At 38.6% G+C, this 26768-nt stretch overlaps 1 protein-coding gene across 1 annotated transcript; it reads right to left on the bottom strand.

Moving 5' to 3' along the window:
- Positions 1-1144: 1144 nt before the first annotated feature.
- Positions 1145-23896, bottom strand: LOC138721199 (cytosolic phospholipase A2 epsilon-like). The gene is made up of 21 exons (XM_069858046.1): positions 23788-23896; positions 23417-23500; positions 20655-20727; positions 19711-19847; positions 18343-18474; positions 15213-15253; positions 14727-14769; positions 13906-13969; positions 13140-13306; positions 12905-12997; positions 12502-12539; positions 11247-11382; positions 9996-10132; positions 8395-8617; positions 7632-7746; positions 6742-6879; positions 6146-6253; positions 5517-5708; positions 4832-4998; positions 4071-4251; positions 1145-2963 (listed from the first exon to the last, which is right to left on the bottom strand). The coding sequence occupies exons 2-21, from the start codon at positions 23465-23467 to the stop codon at positions 2713-2715; spliced, it is 2487 nt and encodes an 828-aa protein (XP_069714147.1). The 5' UTR covers positions 23468-23500; positions 23788-23896; the 3' UTR covers positions 1145-2712.
- Between the last annotated feature and the right edge of the window lie 2872 nt (positions 23897-26768).

Raw genomic sequence — 26768 nt, 5'->3', positions numbered from 1 at the left:
TACATTTAGCAAAGCTTGTATGACAGCACACAAGCAGGTGTTTTCAAAAATAAAGAAATTGTTGTTGACCTACCTGGATCTTAAAATAGAACAATTATGCCAATGCTGAATCACTTTGAAAATTCCAGCTGATACGTCAGTTCGCCTCAGCTTCTTCCTTAAAAAATAGCAGCAGCAATACTAAACATCTCTCTTTCGTTATTTATTAATAGCTGGCAAGCCACTTGAGCAAAACTTCTCTTCACCTGCCCTTTTACACTACCTTTCACTATCACCAGCACGATTCTGAGGTATTGCTGCAATGCAAACAACATAAACAGATTTTAACAGGACAGGAAAAGAAACCTTTCTTTCCCCAGACAAGAGACCAAGCGGGTCCATCATAGAGAAAACTCACAAGCCACCAAGATATGACCATTTTGTTTAGTGAGCCCAGCGGAAGTGTCAGCCTCATGCAGTGTTCAATTCTTGGAGCCAGGTCAAAGCACTTGTCTGACTTCAAGTCAAAATATCGAGCTGCTGAGCTGGACAATTTGAACAGCCCAAGATTTTTCAGTGGTTTGCTCAACAGCTTCAGATTTCTTAAAATTGATTCCCTTTCCTCAACTCATTCTAAGCCATCCTAATTTTCTGGATCTGCTGCCAAAAACACACATCACCACACCTTGGGTGCGTAAAGTTGAAGGCCCGGTGCCAGGTGTTGCAACAATCAAAAACCAGTCCATGGAATACACCAGGCACAAACTGCGCTGCCTCTATTACATCTCCCTGGAGCTGTAAAAATGAATCTTCAAAAAAATCTTTAAACTACTTAAATGATACTCAGGAACAAAGTTTAATTAATTTTTCTTAAACCCCATTTATCAGTAACCGAAGAAAAGAGAAGTTGTTTGACTTAACCACCTTAAAACCTGGAAAAGGAGATGCAATGGTTACTGCCAACAGTTTCTTCTTATGAAAGGAGACTTCATTGGTTAGATTCATATTGCAGCAAAGCTTAACAAGATATACCTGCTAGTGTTATCTCCTGTTAATCAAATTTATACACAGAAAAAGGACTGTCTTAGAGGCAACAAAGTATGATGCTATCTCCAGCTTAATAAACAAAGACTGCTACCTTCCAAACATGGCACGTGAGAGGGATACACAAGATGCCACACTTACAGAGTGATGTGGGCATACTGCCAGCGTGCAAACAGATGCACTTACTTTTCATTTTAACTCACATCACTATAATTAATGAGATGACTGCAAAGGGGAAAAGACTGATAAGACAGGCACATACATTGTGCTAGAAGTGCTGCCATCTATGTTAATGAATAAACACTTTGATGTTTGCAATACCAGTATTTGGACTTCAAAACCTCTCATTATCATCCAAATCACCCCCATCTTAAAAGCAGACTTTCCTTCCATTTTTCATCTTCCACTGTTGAAGTGGAAGTTTTTTTTCCTTCTTCATCAAAAATCATTTTTCAAAGTTCATGGATGCCTTTGTTCCCTCAGTATTTGATTTCCCAGTATCAGAAGCCAGAACCCTTTTCCCCAGATCAACTCTAAGCTGCGTTTGTAGGATTTAATAAAAAAAAAACATACTTCAATAATTGCACCTGTAAGACTTTTATTTTCAATAAGAATATGCATGTATACTTAGTGTTTGAATGGTAGCTACTACACTGTATGTATACTGAGAAAATAAGATCTAAGAATTACCAGTTAAATATATTTTCTTAAACAAGCATTTATCTAAAATGAGTATGAAAATCTCATGAACACTCCCCTATCTCTGTTTTGGATCACAGTGGAAATAAAACTAGCAGCATCTACACACTGCAGAACTCAAAGGAGTCAGTGTTGCAAATTTTGTTGATATCACGAACATCTGTGAGCTCGCAGCAGATTAATAAATGAAGACGTACTTATGGCCAAAGGCTAGGCTGCTATTAGTAAAACTGTTTGTCCAAACTGACTAAGCATGGGATTTGAAACCTTAACTGTTATCCTCAGCTTCAAAATCCACTTGGTAGGCAATAGGTCAGAGAAAGTACTTCAGCAAAAACGGATGCAGTCAGATGATTTTTATCAGACAGTTGGCAGAAAAATCAGGTTGTTAATTGTTGATCAATCTGGGTTAGTCCATCAAAAAGACAGGCTCAGTGCAGCAGCAGCCAGACTGGTAAATTCACTGAAAGCTGGACTTCTGCCTAACAGATGGACACTGAAAACAGAAGACATCATGTGCATTTTCATTCTTTAATTATCAGCCTTCTTTTTCCTGGTGCAAATATTTTTGGTATCATGTTTACTCTTCAAAGTCACAAGCAGAGATCCATGAACACGGCAAAACTTTGGCTGATCTTTGCTTTGGTCTCTGGTTCAAAGATACATGCTACCAAGATTTGCATCCAAATCTAGCAGACCTTTGTGAGGTTGAAAACTCATTTTTATATAGCTGCATATCCAAAAAGCACTCTATAGCTCTTCAGCTGCTTTTTCACTCCTTAAGTCAAGAGATCTTTTTAAGGTAATCATGATTTGCCAATAACTTTAATACCAGAACTGGCATTAGTGTTCACGCATAATACTAAATAAAACACATAATTTTGTTTTATAACAAGCTAACACGGATGTTTATTCTGTATGGATTCACACTCCCTGAATATTTATTAATCCCTACAAAAACATTTGTATATCTCCTTCTGGTAAGATTTGTTAAAATGTACTTTTAGAGAGTTTAGACGACTCAGGTGATGAACAGTTTTTCAATTGCTTCTTTCGTTCCACTGCAGTTCGCAAAGCCTGAAGAATTAAATGTTTGTTATTCAGGATGTTGTAGCTGCACAGGTTCAGTAACTTGTTGAAATTCTCTTCAGTATATGTAAGCAGGCCAGTGCCATAGGGGAAAATACAGTTGGACACGTCTACTCTTCCTTGCTCCATCTCTGTAGGACTGCGCTCCACATCTGAAGTAAGAACATAACTCATAGCTGAACAAGGTTCAAGACAGCTGAACAAGGTTCACACACAGTTACAGCCACAAGAAACTGCATTTGGAAAATTAGGAAAATAGTTCAAGATTTAATTACTGTATAGATACTACAGCTGCTGCGCTAATAAAATCCACTACTTTACTGCTTGCGTACAGTCACTAGCAATCCAATATTGACTGGGCAGAACAACTTTCCATGCAAAATGCTTTCCTCACTAAATTAAAGTTTTCCATGAGAATACTTCAATTCGGTGGATTTGGAATTCTATGGATTTGGAATTCTATATTTTTAACTTTTCCATTGGCTAGTGAGATGACAGATCCTTATCTACCAGCTGGCAGGAAGAACCTAGATTAGGAATTTTCCCTCTCATGTGGCTGGACATGCAGCAGGACAAATAAGATGATGAAGGTCCTTTCCAATAAGCTGGTATATGTATTTTTGTTCCATTTTTGAGGAAAGTTTCCTGGATCATAATACATTAGCAACAAGAAAATTGGAGTTGATACACACAATAATACTTGTAAACTGAAACTCAATTTGCCTAATACTTTTGCTGCTGAAATAAACAAACCACTGTTTATTCTACTACTGAACTAAAGAAAATAAATTGGTAACTTTTCAAAAAAGACTGATACCAAAAGCAGCTTAGCTTAATTATGTTTTCAGCATTTTCTGCCCTCAATTTTTTTCATGTAAACAAAGTAACAAGAAGATTTTATCATTTAGCAAATGTGTCTCATTACAAGACTGTTAAGCGACAGTGTTAGGTACCAATGGATATAACTGCCAGTGGATATTAGCTGTCTCCAGTCCTTTATCATCTAAGGAAAGCAAGCTATGCTAGATGCCATATAAAGTGGTTTGCCTCAAGCTACAGCTATCCATGCTTTTAATTTTGAAACTCTTCAGTTCGATCCCTGATTAGCTGGCCAACAACACGACCATCAGAACAGGACTAGGCATAACTTACCCAACTGAGAAGCTTAGCAGTCTTGTTTTAGAAGAGGAAAAAATTCAATAGATAAATTAGAAGTGATATCCTTAAAAAAAAAAGATTAATTAAAGCTGTTAACTTACTTGGTGCCTTGTATTTTTGGAAGGTATCACACACTAGTGGGAAATAGACCAGGACCGGTGCTTCTAAACTGTCCTCAAACAGGTAGCACTCCTTCAGGTGTTCCCGGTCTTCCTGGCTCAGTTCTATGCCAGGATAGGGGATCCCATGCTCCAAACAGTACTCTGAGAAGAGGTCCAGTGGCTGATGCAACAGAGAGGAGCGTTGAAACACAGAAAGAGGTTGAAATAAGGCTACCAAGCTCCATAATTGGTATTTTGCTGTACTAGGCAATCTGTGATCAATTTCAATCATGTAAGCTTCTCAATGTTTCTTCAAACATAACAAAACAAAAACCTGACTGAATCTTATGCCAACACCAAGAGTCAGACATAAAAGAAAAACTTCAATTTTTATTCAAAAAAAATAGCAAAATTATGTATTAACTATTTTGTAAAAGTTATATAACTAACTATTGAGAAACTTGGCACCACAATGACAAGCCTGCACAGATACACAAAACAGGTTATCTTCTATGAAACTGCATCCATGTGTGTGTCCCAGAAAGCTACTGAAAATACTCCTGATAAAGACAGTGGTATCATGGTCACAGTGTTGAATAGTATCACAGATATTATAATTTAACTTAATAAAAAACCAGACCATTTTCTGGAAAAAAAAAAGAAAAAAAAAGAAAAAAAAAAGAAAAAAAAAAGAAGAGGGAAATGTGGTAATTCAGCTGCTGAGGTCAAACAGATAAAGAATCACTACTTCAAAACATCACCAGAGTCTGTGATCCTCCGCTGTAATTTAAATGCAAAATGACATCCACTTTCCTCTCTGGTCTCAGAATGGGAGGACAGCTGGTGTTGATGAAGAAAGCTGTATCTACAAGCTTGAGGTAGTCACCCATTTCACTCAGCTGGTTGGGAGAAGAATCAAGCACTGTGTCTGAAAGTGAAAAACTTATAAATATTAATTAATTAATTACTACAGGAACAAGTCCTTTTTTTTTAATTTATTTTCCAAATCAACATAGCAAGGAAAGAAAGAAAAGACAGCCTATATTTATATTGGCTTTTGACACAAAGCTTACTGTTTGACATATTACACAATATCAGCATCTATAAGTCAGCTCTGAAATCAGTAAGGAGCAGTTGAGACTGAGCTTCATCCAGAGTGATATATTAAGCTGCTTTGCAGCTTGTTTAAATTTGTGTCTTTTTAGCTTCAGTGGAAGATCTAACTCATTCTTTTGCAGCTTTTCCTAGGAAGAACATAATTCAAGCAAGCTTAGTGTGGCTTCTTCAAGACCAAAAAAAAGATGAGCAGTAAATCATCAAAATCAATTCCGCAGACATATTAATCAAATAATATTAATCAAAATTTGCTAAAACTTATTATCTGTCCTCAGCAACTATCAGCACCCAAACACCTTCAAAGATGAATCTAAACCAATTTACTCTTACCTTTCCACATGCAAAATCTTTCATTCTCTAAATACTTGTTATGTAGCTGCAAGCCCTTGAGAAAATTATGATAAGTTGAAACAACTGGCCGTCCGGTCATCATTTCTCGAAGAGTATTGGAAAGACAGCTTTTGGGAATGGATAAACTAGTTGTCTGTTCATGAGGCTTCTTGGGCAGAGCAGGGTGTTCTTCTGCAGGAAGAACAAGAATAGGGTATGTATCTGCATTTGTTTAGAGTGTTTCTCTGGCAGTAATAGTAGCAAATAAAAAGAAGCTGGGCAGCATCCGTGATGCACAAATCAACATGTGGACTGTTACGGGCATAAGTGGATTTCAATATCACAGCAACAGCTTGTTGTTCCCCATCCTCTCCCTCCCCAGAGGACTCAAAGTAACCCTCTTGTGACTCACAAAACACCTTGGGGTGTTGCACAGTGAGCAGCACGATGTTTTTTCCTGTTTTCCAGCACAATTCTTTCTCTCCTGTTCTTCCTTCATTCCCAAAGGAATGTCCCCTAACCCAGAAACAGGACACAAAACCAAAACCTTTACTAACTGACAGGTTTCATATTTCATAGAGGTGTGAAGACAATGCAGACACAAATGGAAAGTAATCCAAATAACTAACCAGTGTCATGCTCGGTGCCTCGGGTCCACCTGTGCCAGAAGTCCTCTGAATGACCCGAGAGGTAGAGTGCATCCATAAAACTCTGGGAAAATATGTTACTCCATGTGCCTTGAAATTTTTAAAGAAAAAAAACCAAATGAGTAATACTGAATACTGCTTTGAATTTTCAGAGCATAGTTATGGCAACCTACTTGGATTCTGTCTTTGTGATTGTTTAATCTGGCACTCTCTTATTTCTCTTATAATTCTCTTATGAAATATTATTAATTTTAGCATGACTATCAAATGCCACCCCATGCCACGTAATGTCTGGGTTATGACTAGGGCATTTTAGAAACTTGGATGTTTATAAAAGTCAGGCCATGATTTTTAAATATTTCAAAAGATCTGTTCTAACATGTGTGTTCTGTTTTGGTCTAAGCTGAGAAGTTCATCAAATTAATTGCATTTGTCTTAATAATTTGTTCCTTTTGGCTAGTTCATATAAATTGGCTAGATATAAATTGCATCAAATACATTGTGTGGTAGTTAGATGCCAACCCTGTGTAGCCGCTATGTGGTTATAAAGGTGATGATTTTCTGAGACAGTAAATCACCTTCCAAGAAGCAGATGTGGGACTCTGGGATCTTCTTCATCAGGTGACCCATGAAGAACTCACTACCAAAATCCTCTGAATGAACAAAGGCCCCATATTTCAGGAAACCAACCTCGAAAGGTGTGAACTCCACCCACTCTGCAAATAAGGCATCAAGAAGGACTTATTGCAGCCACCACATGTAAAAATAACAGCTTAGAAAATTAAAAGCTGGAAGAACAATGTCTCTAGCTTTAGCATGCCTGTGCAAGATGTGGTGATTTTGTTCTTTTGATTCATCAGTGACACCAACTACCTTGCATTATTAGACTCGGATAATCACTGCCTCGTGAAGTGGCCAAACCCCACACAAACATTGGCTGAACACCATGAAACAACATATTTGCTTAGAAACAGATGATCAGGTTCAGTCGCAGGATCTACTGCTTCAGCTGGGCCAGAAAACGCCATTGAAATAGTAATCAGTATCAACAATCAGGGCACAGAGTATTGCACTTCCTCAGATCCATCTCTGTCTGCTGGGAGCTGCCTTCCACTCTCACTGCACTCCATACCTTCCCTTCTCCTCTCTTCATTGCCCTTCTCCCCCAGCTCTTCACAGTTCTCTTGGACTACTGCTGCTTGGGCAGGAACCCCAGCAGCTGAAAGAGGCTGTGAGGAGTAGGTGGGGATGAGAAACAGCAGGAGTGGTGATTTTCAAGCCTGCCATCAAAGGGCACCTCTGACCCTAGCAGGGCAGCATCTTTGTGCATGGATGCCCCTACCATGCTTTTCATTCAAGTCATTTAAAAGATTACTTAACTTGGAACTTACAGTAAAAGCTTTTTGCATTCACCCAGCATTAAAAGTAAACTCCTTTGATTTATGGAAGTGTGTATAATAACCATTACCTTTAAAATCCAGAGTGCTAAAATCATCCTTGACATTGAGGGACAGGTATATGGGCAGTGGATTCTGCCCCTGATTTACTGCCAGTTGCTGATCAGAGAGTTTGTGAGCACATTCCTGTTTATAAAGAACAGAAGACATTCTAGAAGATGAACATGATGCATGGACTTAATATGGCATCTAAGTAAGGACTATCAATGAAACATCTCCCAAATCTCAGCAGATTTTGTTCTGTGTACTTAGTTGTGTGACCACACAAATGTGTTCATGTTTTATCTGCCATCAACGTTCACCAGAGTGTTATCACTGATTCTTCCCAGAATTTTGGAATGGGAGATAGAGCAACAATGTGAAAAAGTTGTCTACACAGTCACTAAGATATGGTTTGCTTTACAGAAAGATAAAGATACTCAACTACCTTGGATAAGCTACAGATCAAAGTCAACCACAGCTCATCTGACTCAATATAAATTTGTGTGTTGGTATGGCTATATATTTCTATACCTGAACCTAACTCTGTCAAAGCCACCTTTCCTCTATATGCTAACTGATCTGCGCATTTGATATGAAATTACAAAAGGAAAATTGGTTCCATCAACACCTTTTATTTTTTTATACGCACAGGCATATCCCCTAGATGCTTATATTTAGGCTTACCATGTTATTCTTCTTCTAAAAAGCCAAAGACCCTCAAAAGTTTTGAAAGCCTTTCCTTGAACTTAAGACATGAAAAGTCCCAAATCTTCTAGATTAAGGGATGGATACCTGATGATGTAGCATGCAATCAATGAACAGTCCCCATAAATCTGTAAAGGACAGCTTGTGCCCTTCTTGCTTTCTATCACAAAGTTCCCGTTCATAGTATTTCATATGATCCAACGAGAAACAATGCAGCTTGCTCTTGATCACATGTTTCCTGATATCATCAACTGTCCCTCTGAGATCCTTCTGTGACCAGTTTGCATCTTCATATAACTTGGCCATGGTCCTGGTGAAAAGAAGCATACTGTGGTTTGTCAATGGGTACCTGGCAATTCACAGGCTTATATACCACAAGTATTGTGTTTCAGGATATGAAAGACTCTCCCTCCAACTTTTACCTTGGAAGAGTAGTTCAAAGCTCAGGCAGAATTTAGACTACACAATGACATTTTTGCTGCAGTGATAAATTCAAAATCATCCTAGTTTGTTTCTTCTCAGAAGCAAGAGAGTAATAAAGCAACATCCATAACCTAACACAAGCTTTTACTAGAATTACCCTTTGAATGTCCAGGTTCAAGCCTCAGCTTCTGTCTGAAGCCAGTTTCAGATACTGCGTTAAATGTTAAGCAGGAATTTACCAGCCCTCCAGAGGTAAAATGTTTTAAAGCCCTAGACCCCTGCTAGTCTAGGCACTCACGAGGAGGTCAAAATTGCGTGCATGACACTGTGTTTCTATGGGCTTTTCTTCTAAATTCTGCCTTTCAGGGAGGCGTAAGAATGAGACAGACAAGTACTACAAGAGGATTTCCTAAGAGTTACATGCAGCTAGATGATAAGAGGCAAACAAAGAAAGGTAAAAAGTGATTTCCCTACTTTTACTTGCTCTTTGTTCTCAAATATGCTCGGGGATCAGTTCTGCATGCTTTCAAGGATTCAAGACCCCAAGACTCTAGTCGCATTGCTTCTCTTGCACATCTGAAGAATCTTCTATAGCTCATGATTAAGATTTGGTTTCTCTGCACTAGCAATCAAAAGGCTTACTTCTCCCCCAAGGAGAAATCCCCATTTCTTACATTCCCAAGAATATTCTAGATTTTTGGCCTACCAGGTCCTATTAAGTCCTTTGCTGATAGCCATAAATAACCACTTTTCATTCAAGGTGAAATACCAAGACACTTCTGTTCCCCATCTTTAACATGGCAATCTTTTCTGCCGGGTAACTGAGAAATGGAGTTGAATCCTACAGAATTTTCATTAAAAAATTGACCACTTTTCCACCCATTCCCTGCACCGGTCACTCCAGGATAGTTCACTGTGTATGACGTGGTAGAAATGCATGTATCCGAGCCACAGAACAACTGCAATCAGGTTTGTCAACTACACGGAACTGCAGGGAAATACAAGTAAACTATCCTGGCTTGTGCACTTTTTTTTAGTTTCTGTAAACACTTCAGTACAATTATAGAAGTACAGTGGTTCTCACTCAATTTGTTTCTTGAAGCTAGAATAAAGTCCACAGCACTGAGTGGCCCCAGAAAATGGGTGAGCGTCAAAAGGAAGCCAAGTCCCAGCACTGCACTGAGTAAAATTCATCAATAAGGCAATATGCTTCACCAGGTAATCGTTCTAACATAAATAGCAAGCACAAGGCCAATTTTCCTTACCATGTTGTGGCAGATAAACCACTGATGTATGAGACACAGTCCAAAACACCTAACTCCTGGAGAGCCAGAAGACTGCCAAACATAGCCGTCATAGACCTTACTCCCCCTGCTGTTGTCACAACTGCCACCACTGGCACCTGCTCAACACAAAAAGCCACAGTCATTCATCACTAGATGAAATAGAGGAAGTGATAAGCATGCAGAAAAAGCATTGGCAACACCCTGATTCAGGTAGGTTTGGATTCAATTTACCTTCTTCATGGCAGAGCTTAGGCATGTGTTCAAGTTGTGAAAACTTTGGTAGGACTTAGCATATGCTAAAAGCATCATCCTGATTGGTGATGCTTTGGTAAGCCAGAAACTATGAGCATCCTCAGGGATTCAGCAATTCTGTTACCTATCCTCCCTTTGCCCCATAGGTAGCCCTTAACAAAAGCTGAAACAGCATATCTATTCAGTGTTAGGGACATAATTTGCCATTACCTTTAATGCTGTCTTCATTGTATTTTACTCTCTACTTTGAGGGCTTTGAAGTTTGTTTTTTTAGTTAATGAGACTCAATAATCCTCTGTTCTCATTTAATAATAACAAGTCCTATTCTACCTGGTTTTTTACACTCATGAACAGTTTGAGTTAGTTGACAAATACTGTCTTGCACACAAGGAATGAGTGTGCTTGGAGCCAAATAGTTCCAGAAGAGTGTCTTCCTGGTTCTTGCTCCAAGAATCACAACCCTATAACAGTCCTGCAGTAACAGAGCAGCTGTCTCTGAGTTCAGGGGTCCCCAGGAGAGGAGAAAGCAAGAGGCAACACCCTGAAAAACACACAAGAGAGACACTGCTGTACCAGCATGCTAAGGGAGAGATGCAGCCTTCCTCTCTGAGCCTTGTGTAGCGGAGGAGAAAGGGAGATGTGCCAAACTGAAGAGAAACGGTCTCAGTCCAAACAACCAAATCTCATCATGCTTTGCTATACAAACATTCATCTCAACAAATACATCATTTGGGTGGCCTTGAGTGAGGATGGACGTTAGCAACGATGAAGGAGATATTACTGACCTGACAATTCCTCTTTCATCATCTGTACTAAAAATTCTTGGATATGGTCTTAGGTCCAACTGACAATGTAGCCTGTATATTTCAGTGTAGAAGATGTGGAAGATTTATATGGGTAGTCAGGAAAGTACGTCACATGCACTTTGTTCAGAGTGGGACATAATACCTTAAGTTCCCAAGATGCTGTCCCACATACCTCATCCTCCTGCAGGTTGCCATCCAGCTGAAGAACTTTTTTCAGAGCAGCAGCAACCACCTTCTTCCTTTTACAGATGAAATTCTGCTCCTCTGTGCATAGATCAAACCCCAACCGCAAATCTAAATTCTTGCAGCTAGGACATAAGAACAGAAAAAGATATGTTACCTGTAAGCCATTTCTAGAGTTACTGTTTGAGACACCAAGGAAAAGCAGCAATGATAACAAACCAGTTTAAAGAAAGGTTACTTTGGTTCCCCCATGCAAATGAAAGCAGATATATGGATATTTTGGGCGCTTTATTTCTGCCTTTCTCTGGAGATTTTAGACAACAATCCTGTCCTGAACTATTATATACAATCATGAGGAAGTTAAATGAGTCAAAAGCTCTGCTGATGAAAAACAAGGAACATTACTGAATTCAGGTTGTTTCACACTGAGCTCTGAAATCTGGACACATCTTCCTGTCCTCTTGCTATGTATGCGTCTCCTGAAGAGCACAGGGAGCCTGGGCAGTTATTTAAACTTAGCACACTTTAGGCAAAATGACCCTAATACTGTGTTAGGCCTATCCTTATTAAGAACTTGTGCTGTAAATACTTGAGTCAGAAGATGTCTCTTAAGAGTATTCCTTCATATCTGTGCATTATTATGAATATCATGTGCATCATAAATTCTACAACTTCTGTTTTCATAGGTTTACTGTTTCAGGGTTTTTTTTCAGCTGAAAGGTTGTTTTGTCCCTTCTGCAACTCATAGTTATGTAAAAACCTCATTTAGCACCCTTCTGCAAGTAGCGCTTGCAATGTAGCTAATTAATCAGTAGGGGGTGAAATTGCCCTTCAAAAAATCACTCCAACCCGGTCATTAAATTAATTACTATCCACTTGTTCCATTGATAAACAACCAGCAGAGGACTGGTAAATACATAAGGGTGTTAGAAACATTTTAGGAATGTGTTATACATAAACGTGTGTAGATAAATGTTACAAAGCAAAGGAATTCTTAAATACCAAAATTAGGAAGCATCAAAATTAGGAAAATAACTCATGCCAACCAGTTTAAAAGCATTTATAATTTTATTAATACTTTGTCTCATATTTTAATCTTCTTTAACCAATTACAATCTTTATTCCTGGTTTTGAAATTAGTTAGTTTAAGCTATAGCTTCCTTTCATCTAAAGATGATACTAAGAAAGGACAGGAGAAGATTTACTTGGCCTAACTAATCAATCAAAAGAAATAAGAGATTTACCCATCTCCTTCCTTCACAGACACCTCATAAGATTCACCCTGAGAATCAAGAATGAAAACACTATAAATTTTAAATGGAATTGCAAGTTTGCAAAAGCAAGTTTTACAGCATTAGCATTTATTCAGATATATAGTCTAACGATAAAACTTTGGTCTCTTCTCATTCCTTCTGCACACAATCATCACCAGGATCCTGCTTTTACAAAAATTTGAAAGCAAGCAGTAGTTCTGAATAAAGTACTTTTTCCCTGAAAAGTAGTTATACTTTTAAGTGTATGCAGAGCTAGCACACATATAACTCAGCTAGTATATTCTTAATAACAAAATTAATAACAGAACACATATCACATAGATATAGCTTAAACTTTTTGAAATAATACCAAATTCTGTCAAAGTTTACTCACTCTCATCACTGTCACTTCCTTTCTCAAGTCCGGAGAATGGAGAGGCACAGACAGGGGACTACTTACATCCATTTCCCTCCTAGCTGAGCCATGCTGAATTAAAGTGGAAAAAAAATGATATAAGGAGAAAATTATTTACAACCAATAGGTACAAATCTACCAAAGAAGGGCTAATTCATCCTGCTTCTCCCAGAAGTTACTTTAGGTGTTATCACCATTCACAAGCAAGACATACACCACAGGAAAAACAGTCCTTTGGCAGTGTCATGTGTAGCTTTGGCTGACTGTGCTTGACATAGTGGAAGATGGTAGTTTCACTGCTTCCTTGTTTACAGCAGGGACTGAGGGAAACATCCTGGGTTTCTTCATAAGATCCTTTCACTGTGAATGTGAAATCTCTCCCTAAGAACAAAGAAACAAACCACAGAGAAATGTTAACTGCATCTTGCCCTGAAAAATAACAAACAAAAATGCCTTTTCAGCCTTAGTGCAGTCAACGTTTATTTGGCCCACAAGATTTTTCCTCCTCCCTAACCAGTGTGAACAGGGGCCAGATAGAGACAGAATATGCAGAAAAAGGTTGGTGCAGAACTGCAACTTTCCCCCTGCAAAGCAGTGGGGAGCGTGTGTTAGACCAGTGGATGCCACTAGCAGTGTTCACATCCCCTGAGTTTCCACTGTAGTCTTTCCACTCTTGATAGTTCTATCTCCCCTCTCTTACTTTCTGTTCTCACCACAGGTATTTGAGCTCTATCACACTGCAGTGTTGTTTCTGAGTCTCCCAGCCACCTCCGCTGTTTCCCTTAACTACAGTCACACCATCTCCAGAGTATTCTCACTATTAGCAAGTAACTAATTTGGGAAACAGGCCAATCCCCAAGCAGCCCTGAGCAGCCCTGATATGAGTAGAGATTAAGTCAGATGAAATATTTATAGAGACTGAGCTACATCTCCCATAGCACAAAAATGTGGTGACAAACAATTTAAATCAATAACCTCACTTGTGTAAGGGTTCTTCATTTTTTTTTTATCCACACGTACTTCCAAACAAGAAACTTCACGAGACTGGAAGAGATATGCAATAAAATCACTGGTCACAGAAGCAATTCAGGATCCTCACTGAATATCTAGGGGTCCTGTAGAAACACCAAGCTTGGCCATGATGTTCCGTGAACATGATGGAATTGCAGAGGCTGATCCTTTCGAATACATCATGCAAGCATTACTATGGTCAAGGGAGCTAAGATAGATGGGCATTTGTCCCATTATATTTAAATACCTTTCAATCTCTAACAGTTAACACAAGAAATTTTTCTCCCCACCTAGGTCACACTAAGTTTTGTCCCCAGAAGAGTGAGCTGAAGGATACTTTGAGCTCTGCAGAACAACAGGAAAGATGGGCCTAAACTCTAATACCTTTGGGATGAAGCTGAAACTTCCCAAGAGTGTGCTCCATAGGAGGAAGTGGCAGCATCTGAGCATCACACAGTAATTTGGATGTGGTGTGAAAAGAACTTTCAGCTCCAAGATAGACATTCAGGAATAAACTCTGTAGTGACACGAGATTTACTCCCTTCCCAAGCTTCCTTGTTTACTGCCATTTCATCAGGGAGCATCTCACTGGCACCGTGGCAGAGTGGTGGTCCAAGCCTCTCCCAAAACAGAACACACTACAAGCATGAGCAAATTCAAAACTGTATAAGCACACCTGTGTCTCATCTGAAAAAGAGTAAAAGCTGTGCCTAAAGGCGTCAGTCTTCCAACTACAACCTTCAGCTCTGCCCCACCATAAGAACACAAGTATAAAAAATAAAACCATTACCACTAGTACACCATTAGTAATGATGTTCTCAGATACACCTGGACTGAAAAGCAAAAAGGAAAAGGTTTATTTAAGAGTGCATATATGATAAATAATCTTTTAAATGCAAACAGATCTCTAAGCTCCATTTTTCTAACTGTGAAGTGCCATCAGCACTTCTCTTTCACTCCATCTTGTGCCTACTGCAGGGTCACAGTCCCATAGCTCCTATGGACACTCCTCTTTATCCTACCTCCCCTGATCAGCGTGATCTCCCCTTAGGCTGAATTATAAAATAAACACCCTTTCTCAGCTACAGATAGTAAGTGAGACTGTCACTTGGTAAGGGATATCACTAGAGTCAGGAGAGAAAAGCAGCCATGGGGATGATACTGAGACGGGATACCTGAGCACAGGAACGTGGAGCCACTTATCCATTGCTGCATTACCACTCTCTACTGTAAAGTTTTCTGATGACAAATTCTGTAACATTTAGGCTTTACTCACATGTTTTCCAGTAGAAATTCCACTTCTAGTTCTTCCTGATTCTGAAAATAAGATTTATTTTTCATTTAAGGAAAATGGGCAAATAAATGTTTCATTTGATAGAGCTCTGAGGATTTTGTGTAACCTTCCATTGCAAGGTTTTGCTGTTCGCATGCCCTCTGCATCATAATAAAAATGGATGGAGCCTTCTTTGACCACTCTCATGTCATGTCTCACCACTGTTCTACTGTTTACAAACAAACTGCCTCCCCAAGGGGAAGAGAAGGATAAGTAAATATCATGAAATAGAGGGCAAAACACTCATTACTCATTTATTAGTAGGACAAGACATAGGTCAATCCATGCCATGCAAGCGAGGTATAATAGGTGAATGATTTGGAGAAAAAGGAGCTAGGTGGTGGGTATGTCCAGATTAAAACAAAATAATATGCAGAGTAAAGTGTCTAAACATTAAAAAAACAAACAAAACAGAAAAAAAAAAAAAAAAAAAGAAGAGACCAGAGATCAGCTTGGAAAATGAAAATTGCCAGGGTAAAGGGAAGGAGAGAAAAGAGGAAAGACAGAAGCTGTGAAGGGGACTGAAGGAAAGAGGTCACAAGGGCCAAATCAAGATGAAAAAGGAGGAAGATTGTAAGAGTAGGAAACAAAACCAGAAAAGAGTAACATATCAACAACGTAAGAGAGACTGAATAACTGCATTACCGTACTACAACCATTGCTGCGTGACTGTATGAGGGACAGCCAATCCAGGAAACATTACACAAAAACATGCATCAGAGAGAATTTCTATATCACCCACAGGAAGTTTTTACCAACCATTGGAAGATATAAATCCTTCTGACAAATAAATGTGATGGGAAGATTTTTTATTTATGTTTGGAAGAATTAACTTTAGTGCCAAATATCCCTTCAGGAAAGGTTGGACACGATGATCCAGTGGGTCTTTTCCAACCTGGTGATTCTGTGATTCTGTGTCTGGCTGCACAGCACAGTTTAACCTTGTGAAAAGACTTTGAAAACACTGCCAAGTCTGATAATGTAGCTGCCAAGGTAAAACCATCATACAGTAAGGGTGAAAAACAAGCCTTTTTGCATGTAATAGTTCATGTCAGTTAATAAGACATCTCATATGGATTCTCCAAGAGCTGGATCTGTGGCATGTAATCCAACAGCCAATGGTTCTGTTTGCTTAATTTTTCCCAAAGTCTTCTTTTCATGAGAATTAGGGTAGTTGCAACAGTTTGTAACAGAAGGTTGAGGGATGGATTTTTAAAAAGCAGTCACCTTACAGAGATGCAGACAAACTTTATCAAACATCAGACTGTGACCAGTCTGTACTATCCAAACTCACTGACAATGAGTGACAAATGACAAACTCACTGACAGCAACTTTGTCCAAAGAACAGTAGAAACTAGGTCCAGGAGATGTCAGTTCATAACACCTGCCTAACTGTGCCTGCCTTATGTTCCTATCCTTCTGCTGCTGCTGCACACACACTCACAAAATTATATTTCTATTAAGTCCCATTCACATTTTTGTGGGTGGTAAACCTGGAGCAAACTAATTGAAAGACTTGTTAGACCACACAGTGAGCCAGAAGCACAGCAGGAAGCAACCGTGATGACCTGACATTAGACACCCAGCCTTCTTAGCCCTCCTTTGAGGTACCTCAGTAGATGAAAGAAATGATTACTGGCAGAGATGTAGTCTTGCCTGTTATTAAGGTTGCCCAGCATGTTCCATTACTAAGTCACTTTTTTTAAAAAAACCCTAACCCTAAGTGTTCTAAAAATCCATGTACAGACCATAATCTGTGATGCTCCATAGGGGCTTGAGTAGGAGTGCCTGAATAAGGATGAATTATCTGAATAAGGATGGCTTAATCAAGACATTCCTGAGACACAGCTCACTTTGTCTTATCCTCCCAGCTTCCACTTTGCTAAGTCAATTGGTTAAGCCAACTCTGCACATGCCTCAAGGTAAACTCACAGCTTGTATCACACCTCAAACGATCTCCAGTCACGTGAGGTTTTCCTTAAGGAAGGCCATAGCCATCTGGAGCAGGTATATTGAAATCCTTAGTAAGGATTGGCTTTCTCAAGGAACAGTTAATAAATACTCTCCAAAGCAATAACATAAACAGGTGAAAGTGTTACTACATAGCCTCCAAGCAGAGAAGATGTTATATTTTGCAGAAAGTAAACCGAGTACGTATTTAACTGTCTTTAAAAATCACACAGTGGTTTACGTACAAAGAGATCTTAAAGATCACCTAGATCCAAACCCATGCTATGGGCAGGGACACTTTCCATTACATCAGGTTGCTTAAAGATGAGTGTGATTTTTCCATCTGTCCTCTTAGCAACTTCAGCCACTAAATATAGCATAAGAAACTCGTTATACCTCTTTATAATACTATCAGACACAATATTCTTTGAGACATATGCAGCAAATAAAACTCCTTAGTCACACACACCTAGAAGAAAATAATAAAATACTGAGGAGATTCTCATTTGTCAAGCCCTATCCATTCTGGGCTGGCTCAGCCCCTCTAAAAGAAATTTGTAACTCTAACAAACTTGCTGAGAATTTTTTTTTTTTTTAAAGTTGCTGCTTATCAGAAGAAGGAAAAAAAAAATCCTTGAGATATTTTAATGAGAATATATAATCACTTACCAAGCATATTGCCTGAAAGAACAGGACAAAACCCCTGGTGAAGTTGAGAGAAGGAACCTAGTGAGCTATTGTCCAAAGGGTCAGGGCAGCTGACTGGAAAGGGAGCCAGGTTTGCTTCTATCCCTGCTCTGTCTCCTACAACAATGTCAAGTTCTCTAACCACGAGCTTCTTCGACTCTTGCCCTGTTTTTTTTCAGAAGACATTTTTGACATCTCAAACAAAAGTCAGAATATGAAAGCCATTTTGCATGTGAATGTTGCAATCTCAACAGAGAAGTGACTGTTTCTGACCCCTCCTAAATCTTGAGTATTTAACTTTGTTAATAAGGTCCTTTTAACAAAGTCTTTACGTGAGAGAACAACCCTAATATTTAATGTAGGTAGTAACTTGGGATAAAATTCTAATCAAGAGTATTATTTTATATTAATTTCACTCCTCTTTACATTTCTCACCTCTGGATTCAACTCAAAATTCAGGTGAACTTTTTCTCCAGGTTGGATTTTAGCTACATCAAAGCGAACAGTCAAAAGCTGGTCATCTGGTGTAAAAGTATCCTCATCGCAGACTATCAGCTCCAGGATGTTCTGAGGAGACAGGCAGAGAAGGATGTAAAATCCCATATTCTGGGACAGCTGTGGCATTATTCAGTGCAGACAGACTCCAGCAACAGTAGGAGTAGGACAGTAGGATAGCAGTTTGGTTCACAGCCCTTGTGGCTCTGACTGTAAAGATTTACCTCCTAGAAGAGGTAAATCATCAGATTTGGCGATGAACCAAAGTTCAAAAGACAAGCAGCATAGATTACATACCCCATGGGAATGGGATGTGTAACAGGACAGAGCAGAGGTTACACATGCCGTTCATCAGATTCTTTGTGGATTCAAAAATACTATCTTGAGAAGTTTTGGCATATCAGCAGAAAGTAATAATAGAGGGCAAAATCTCAGACCTTTATAAATGGAAGGTAAAGCACATTAACAAAGTCTTTTAACAAGATCTAATTTGTAATGTTTCCCCTTGCAATTCCTCGGGGCTCAGATTACCCACAGCAGGCTGAGAAAATGCAGCTCTATTAAGCCGTAGAAAGATGCCTCTGTGTCCAGACCTTGTATCACTCACACTCTGACTGGTAATTTATTCCTGCTAACTCTATAAACATTTTAACAGGATTTTTTTACAACTACTCTGGGGCAGAAAGAAGCACTCAACTTTGTTCCCATTGATCCGTAATGCTCTAAGGTTACACTCTTTCAATCATGGCATGGGCATGGCTCTGTTACAAGTCTGTATGTCGTATGTAAGGTGTTCTTCCTTATAGCCTGTAAAGCTTTTGAAAATATGCCTGTTGGCACGTGATGGAATGGTTGGTATTAAAAGACATTTCTTACATTTTTTAAAATCAGCATTAAGTTATGGTACCTCTTATAATTTACAAATGGCATCAGTTACTGTGTTAAGGAGGTATCACAAGCACAGAACAACATACAATAAACCCACATTTACTGTTGCATATAAGAAAATATAACTAATCCTCTAGAGAGTTTCCAAAACCTCCCAGCCAGTTTATACTGTTCTAGTGCTTAGAAGATGACAGGGACCAGTCAGGGCACAACAGAATCCATGCCACGGCTTGTATATTTACTTGCTGATAGGAAATAGCATCTCTCACGCTGTCTCTGACACTTCCTGTATCTTTCTGCTACCATCTTATTCCTCAGCACACTTCAAGCCTCAAGGTTCTCACTAAAAGTCTACATGAAGCAGGTGAAGATGTCCCATTTAATAAAGTATCTGCTCACCATCACAGGTGTGGATCTTACCTTTACTTCACTTTGTATCATGAAATGGAAGGTTTCATTCCAGACAGGGTTTCTGCAGTTGCTTACAGTTCTTGTCCGGGCTTCTTGACATGAAGCTGTTGGCAGCCACAGCTTCACATAGCAATCAGCTTGGCTCACTGTATTAACAAAAAAATTGCATATTAGTACAGCAGTACATTTTTACAATTTCTTTTGTCCAGTCAGGGGGAAAAAGATTAATCTCTGAGGAGTCTGGTGTATTTTATTAGACCCAAAGGAGAACAATCTGAATTTAGATTTATTTAATTATTCTATCTACATTTACATCAATTCCAAACAAAAGTAAATTTTAAACCACTGATTCTATTTGGTAAGTGAGCCAAAATATTCAGTTTCAGCAGTACTGAGGTATTCTGATTCTTCTGATTTTTTACTTCTATTTTTAAAAATTTGCCAGGCTGCAAGCAAATTCATATACAATTTCACTTCCTGAAACATCACTTTTTCCAAAAAGTGAAGAATTTAGTCATGGGATATTTTTTTTTACCTTGTTCTAAGTGTAATGTACAAGTGATCCACAGTGAAATAACAATAGAGACAAACACAGCAGCACCCAATGCAATGACAGATTTTTTCCTTTATCTTTCAAAAAGGTGCCCCCTTCAAAAGGGAAATGAGAAACCTATAGATAAAGGGGCACTGAAGAGTTCAGGGAAAGGAAAATATCACAAAGCAGCTGATGAAGGGAAGGGTAACTTCTTTCCCAACACAGAATTAACATCTATTTCATTTATATTGTTAATTGTTTTCTAAATTATTTTAATTGACTCCAAATGAAAATGAAAACAGATACAACTTCTTCAACCAAAAAAACTGCGACACTACTGTAATCCAAGCAGCAGGTGCGTAAGAGCGTTAAATTCAGGTGACAGTGATTTTCTCACTAACCTATTTGTGATACTTACACAGATCTGCTTTGCGGAGATTTCTCATGCCTATAATTTTTACAGTAAGCCAGCTCAACTGAGGCACTTCCAACTGCAGAAAAACGAGAAAATACACCTCAATTAATTAGCAAATAACTCAGATCTAACTAGCATGACCTATCCTATAGCACAGTAAAGGAGAAGACACATGGAAAATAAGTAACTGTAGGCTACTCTCTTATTAATACAATGAATATGTTTTCATTTTAATTATTTGAGATAATTTCTAAGAAAGTATTCTTTCTTGTAATTTGACATCATATAACCTCAGATTCTGGCTATCTTTACTAACCAGCTGTGGTTTAGGTTATGTCTTCTAAAGATACAGGTTTTGGAGGCAGGGAGTAGTGAGAAATATCAGAAGATAGTTTTGGCCAAAAAACATTATTTCATAATTGTCCCTGTAATTCCAGCTACCTTCACACTACAGGGTTTGTTCCTCAAATTTCAGTCCAAGTGCAATAGATTACAGCACAGCACTTCCTAGTGTGTTGGCTTGGGGACCACAGGATACCCTCCTTCCTCTAACAGGGACTGTTGTCCATCTGCCATGAAACGTTACTGCAGAACAGGACAGAGACCTTCCATTTTATAATGCATGCGTTAAGGTTCTGCTGCTGGTCAATCTGGCTGTTGGATGCGTACACCATAAACTCTTCACCAAACAAAAATATATGACTCATAAAAGAAAACAAATCACTGAAGGTGGGAGAGAACGATTCTAGAAGTGAACAGCCCAGTGTGGGACTCCATATGTCTTCCAGTTACACCAGCAGCTTTGGGTAAGAGGCTTTGGGTAAGCATTCTTCCATTTCGCAGATAGGTCCAGCTCCCTATAAGGCAGCTGTAGCATTTCAATGCAAGTTTGATATGACATAAAGCAAAAGAAGCCAGAGGGGTTGGTTTTGTTTTTGGTTCTTTGTGACACTGAGTAAAGACAACCTGTCATCCATAGACAGGGTTTCAACGAATCGAAATGAAACCATGTTACCACAACATGCACAACAGATAAATGCACATAAATCAGGAACTGAAGAAAAATTAGAACTAAAAAAAGCATGAACCATAAAACCTCTAAATAATGTAATAAAATGGAAAGTGGTAAACATGAACTGAATTACAGACTTGATAGGATGAGGGAGAAATGGCTTGTGTGTTAGATTATGCAATTAAACATAAAGAAACAAGAATAAAAGTCATCATTGCACGTGAATTCACATACATACACACACACACCCCCCAAAAGCACAAACGGGTAATTCAGAATGCCCTGACTTATTCAGGACTTTTGCATAATAAATTATTTTAAAAATCTGTTCACATGGAAAAATACCAGGATGATCTGATTGATTTACCAAGGAGAAGAAGGGAGGTATAGCAATGTACTGACATCCTATAGCATAAGGCTCTACAAAGGAATTGCTTGAAGGCTGCAGAACCCTCTCCTTTTTTTGTTATTTCCCTCTACTCCCAATCACAGCTGTACACAACCCTATACTTGGCTACAGGAAAAACAAGATAATCTTAAAGAACACTGGAAGTAAAATACTGCATACAGAAGCAGTAGCATTAATTACATTGAAAGGAGCAATTAAATCTTCAAAACATCATGATTTCTAAAAAATCATCTCCTCAGGACCTCCTTGTGTACCTCATTTTTTGATACACCAGTGACCTAACAGCAGTAGATTAACCATCTAAAAAGCAGTAAGTTGTGAGGATGGATGCTATTTACAGCCTACTGGAAAAATTCTCAACCCAGAAGTTTTCTCTCAGAAAGTGCCATTTGAACAAAACCAGCAGGTATGGAAGGGTTTCTTCCATACCACCAGAATGAGTACAGCTTTTTGCAGCAATGTTTGTGGAGACAGAATGACAGAAGTAGATGATATGAATTGCTGAAACCTCAACTTTTCATCCAAAATACAGAGGATTACTTTTTTTGTCCTTAGCTTTAGTGCCATCCACATCCAGGAGTCTGGAGAAAACTTATTCATTATATGACTGAGGGGCTAAGAAAATGCAGAGATACAGAAACAATTATTCCATAGTTCTAGCAGGTATAAAGTTCAATGTTCTCCCAGATCTAGCAAAGAGTTAACCTCATACTACTGTACTGAATACAGTCAGGGAGAAGATTCAGGAAATTTAGGAGGGGAAAAACCACATCAAACAATTTTTAATTTTTTTTAAGCAATTATTTAATATCGTTTCAACCAACCATTACTCAAAAAAGGGAATAATTTGTTACATATCCAGTAACTTCTGACACCTTTTACCAGTTCAGTGTCATAAAAATTAGCATTCAGAATTATTTAAGTGGCAGACACCAAAAAATCCATTCTGTCTGCTGACCTGCCTCCATGAAGCAAAGGCAAAACAGTTTGAAGACTAAGCCTTGGGTGTTATGAGGTATGACCACCATCAGATAGCGATGTCACAGTAAAACCAAGACTAAATCCAGCTCTCCCAGTTCCTTGCCTAGCATCTAAACCACAGGTTCATCACCTTCTTCACCTTCCCAACCCCGAAGTTATAGTGAATGTTTTCCACTCTAGAGAACACGCTTACACAAGAAACAAACATTTCCTTACTTAACAGTTAAAAAATATCACCTCTCATAAAATAGTTAAGCTTAGGAAGAGATGGGAAATGCTGATAGAAGACTACAAGTACCACAGCTATTGTTCACACCTCACAGCCCTCTCACTGCAACCGAGGTACTGCCCTCTATACAGTACCTCATCTTCAGCACTGTGAGGTCTTCCATGATTCCTCCTCCTGATTCCCATCTTCCTGTGTGGGTTCACTCGAATGAACCAATCCTGAGGACAAGGAGTCAAGAGAGAGACCAGCAATGAAACCTAGCAGTCAACAATTCCTAGTTTCTACTCAGCTTTGCCAATAATGAGAGACCCTACCATTCTTCTTCTCTGTGATGAGATATATCTCCATCTCACCAAGACCACCTATCTGCTGCTCTTATTAATAAATCTGCCCACTGTAGATTTATTTGACATTTAAGATGCAAATTCCCAAATATTTGCTTTTGCTGAACCTCAACCAAGATATCCAAGCAGATCCTTCTACCCCACCATTGATTTTCTCTTACCAAAGGTGAATAGGCTGATGATCCCACCTCTGTTTCAGAAAAGACAACACATTAAGAGATAAGGTTCGAGTCTTTATGTCTCACAGCGGCAGGTGCTCTTATAACACGCTATTTTTCAACTGAGGCAGAGAAGACTACTTGTATAGATTGACTCATAGCTCCACCTACCACTGATGTCAAAAGCTCAAATTATGACCTTGTTCTGTGCCACATGAAGAATTTTGTAATTTTTTTTACCACTACAGTAATTTAGGGGAAATGAGGAGCTAGGCCAAATATTTTATTGTAGGCTAATCCCCCAAAAAAGGTAGTTATGTACCAACATAAAATCTGAATAATCACATATAAAGAGATTGCAGTTGCAACCCTCATATACACTGGAGAAGATCTAACAGAACGTTCCAACTATTGGTATCTACTGTTTCTTTCTCGAGCCCCAAAAATCCAAATCTATGCTTCGGCAGCACCAAGTGACTTGGTCTGAACATCTGCACAGCAGCATTCCAGCTCATACCAGCTCCCATGGCCAGACACACAACTGCAAGGGTTTTCACCATGTTCACTCCAAATTACAGCCACAACGTAGAGGCTGCCTCTCATGGGCAGTGGCAAATAGTTAAAGAAAACTTGTAGCTTTTCCTCTCTCTTGGTTCTGTTACATAAGCGATGTTACGGGGTAAGCACAGTCAACAGGAGCTTTGGTTATTGAAATGTTTTTAGTCAAAATGCTGCCTTCAACCAAATTACGTTAGAAATTCATATAAGCTTTAGCAAATAACTACGTATGTTTTTTTTCAAAATATGTAAATATGTAAAATATGTTCATGCTTAAATGGTCAAGGCCAATTTCCTTTTTATTATAGAAAAATTTCACATTATTTTTCTATAATAGTACTCAATACGTAATAATAAAACCATACCATTACTAAAATACTAAAATATGACAGGAGCCAACTATTGCATTAAACTCTTTTAAATTACTAAAATTAGCTCTTATTCAATAGTGAGAAATTACAGTTGAAATAAAGGGTTTTTTTAAAAAAAAACCTATTTATACTTTAGGATTCCCAAGTTTGTTTTTAGGTCAGACAGAAAATTTCTTTTTGAAGCAGCAGGACTTCATATGAAATAAAAAAAAAATATAACTTTCAAATATTTCTAATGAAAGTATCTGACTTATTCCAGCTGTCACATAGAGGAGAGCTGTCTTAGATAATGTTTCAAATGATCATTGCAATTAGTCTGGCCTTGATAGACTCGGGCATTGAATACATAAAAGTTCCTGCCTTAGCTTATACTATCATTCATGCAAAAAAATGTGATGAGCTCCCAGCTACAGTTTTTTTGTTAGCTTGTTTTTTTATTTTGTGAAGCAGGCTTATTACAAGAGCTCTATTTCACTTTGATTACATGGCAGTGCTTTTGAAGGAGCACTCCCTGATTTGAAACAAGAGATCTGTCTCATGCTGTTACAAGATGCTGAACACTATAAACGTCACACCACTTAGCTTGGGCTCTGAAGTCATTTTATGGCTCAGTTTTATGACAGTGGATTCACTCCAGCTCTTCAAGAATAAAAGTTATCTGCCCAGTTAAATAGCATACTGTGCTCCTCACTCAACTCCCACCCTTTGCACTATCTCCACATTTGGGTGCTTTGTGGATTTCATAAATTCAATTAAGCAACGTTTACTGCCCAAGCAGCTACATTGCTATACAACACATCCTTGATCTGCACATCATGAGAAAGAAGAAATCCAGCTAAACAGATATCCCACGCAAAAGCAGAAGTAGTCCAGCAATAGTAAGAAGTTAGTTGATAACATGATAGAGTGCATCATGATCGAGTCAGAAGCCAGGAAGCCACAGGTCAGAAGACAAGATAGTAATTCACCAATACCATTGTAAAAACAGCAGCCTTCAGCAGTACTAGCTGTGTGGCAATATGAGGACTGGAGTCACACAGACACAAACTAGCCACATCCTCTACAGCACAGGTGTCTGGGGTGGCAGAGAAGCAAACAGCTTGCAGCAGCCCCAGTGCAGGTTCTGCAGCTTCTTGAGGGGCAGCTGAGACCCCCAGTTGCCACCAAGATCGCAGTTCTGTTTTGACAAAGACTCAGGTTCACTTTCCTCACCAGAAACTTGATATTAATAAACACTGATATCCCTGAATTCTCACAAGGTTTCTGTAGCCATTTAATATCTAATATGAGGCGAAGAAGGAAAAGTTTGGCTTACAAGCCTTACAAGAATTCTGATAGAAAGGTGCTGTGATAAAGAGCCAGAGGAACCTCTTTAACTGAGCTCTGACAAACTAGTGTAGCCACAATATCAAACTTTATCTCTAAAAATACTAATGAGACTGTTCTTCACAACCGTCTAAACAAAAGCTGTTGGGCACCACCTCTAAATATCAGACTTCATTTACATGACTCAAATAAAACCTTCCAAAACTGCATCACTCACAATCCATTTATTACCTAGATTATGACATAAAATGAAGTCAGAATGATTAAAATCAATAAGAAATTAAATCTAGCAACTTGCACAGCATCTGTTTGAAGTCTTCGGGAAAGATGAAGATCAATAGACATAAATCTGCATTTCTTGCTTTCATAATAGAGAAGACCAAAGGAAATATCCTCCTTGTAGGACAATCTAACAAATAATGTGTTTGACTTAGTATCATTTGTTGTACATAACAAACGTGCACAATCTGTTTATATCCTGTAGCATTTTAATTTTGTCTTTATATATGATTCAGTATGGCCAGTAAAAAATATTCACACTCACAATGTTGATTTTGATCTTATTTACAAATTAATTGCTCCATTTTTCTCAAGTTACTTCATACGTATGAAGTATTTCTGAGGTAGGTTGACACAAGAGACAATGACAACAAATGCATGAGCTGCTTTGTGTTATTGCTGAGGGGACAACTCCAAAGGACTGAATTACTCAGGAGCACCTTCCTCTCA

The sequence above is a fragment of the Phaenicophaeus curvirostris genome, chromosome 5, assembly GCF_032191515.1.
Source record: "Phaenicophaeus curvirostris isolate KB17595 chromosome 5, BPBGC_Pcur_1.0, whole genome shotgun sequence".
NCBI lineage: Eukaryota > Metazoa > Chordata > Aves > Cuculiformes > Cuculidae > Phaenicophaeus > Phaenicophaeus curvirostris.
The sequence above is the reverse complement of the archived record's forward strand: the minus strand, read 5'-3'. Positions and strand labels throughout refer to the sequence as shown.

What these genes read in the sequence shown, in the direction of transcription:
- LOC138721199 (XM_069858046.1), bottom strand. Translation starts at nt 23,467, where the DNA reads ATGGGAATCAGGAGGAGGAATCATGGAAGACCTCACAGTGCTGAAGAT. An exon ending in TTACTAATGGTGTACTAGTG is followed by an intron (nt 13,970 to 14,726) that starts GTAATGGTTTTA and finishes TATCTCTTCCAG; the next exon opens with TCTCGTGAAGTTTCTTGTTT. An exon ending in GCGGAGGATCACAGACTCTG is followed by an intron (nt 4,252 to 4,831) that starts GTGATGTTTTGA and finishes CTGTTGCATCAG; the next exon opens with CCACTGGACCTCTTCTCAGA.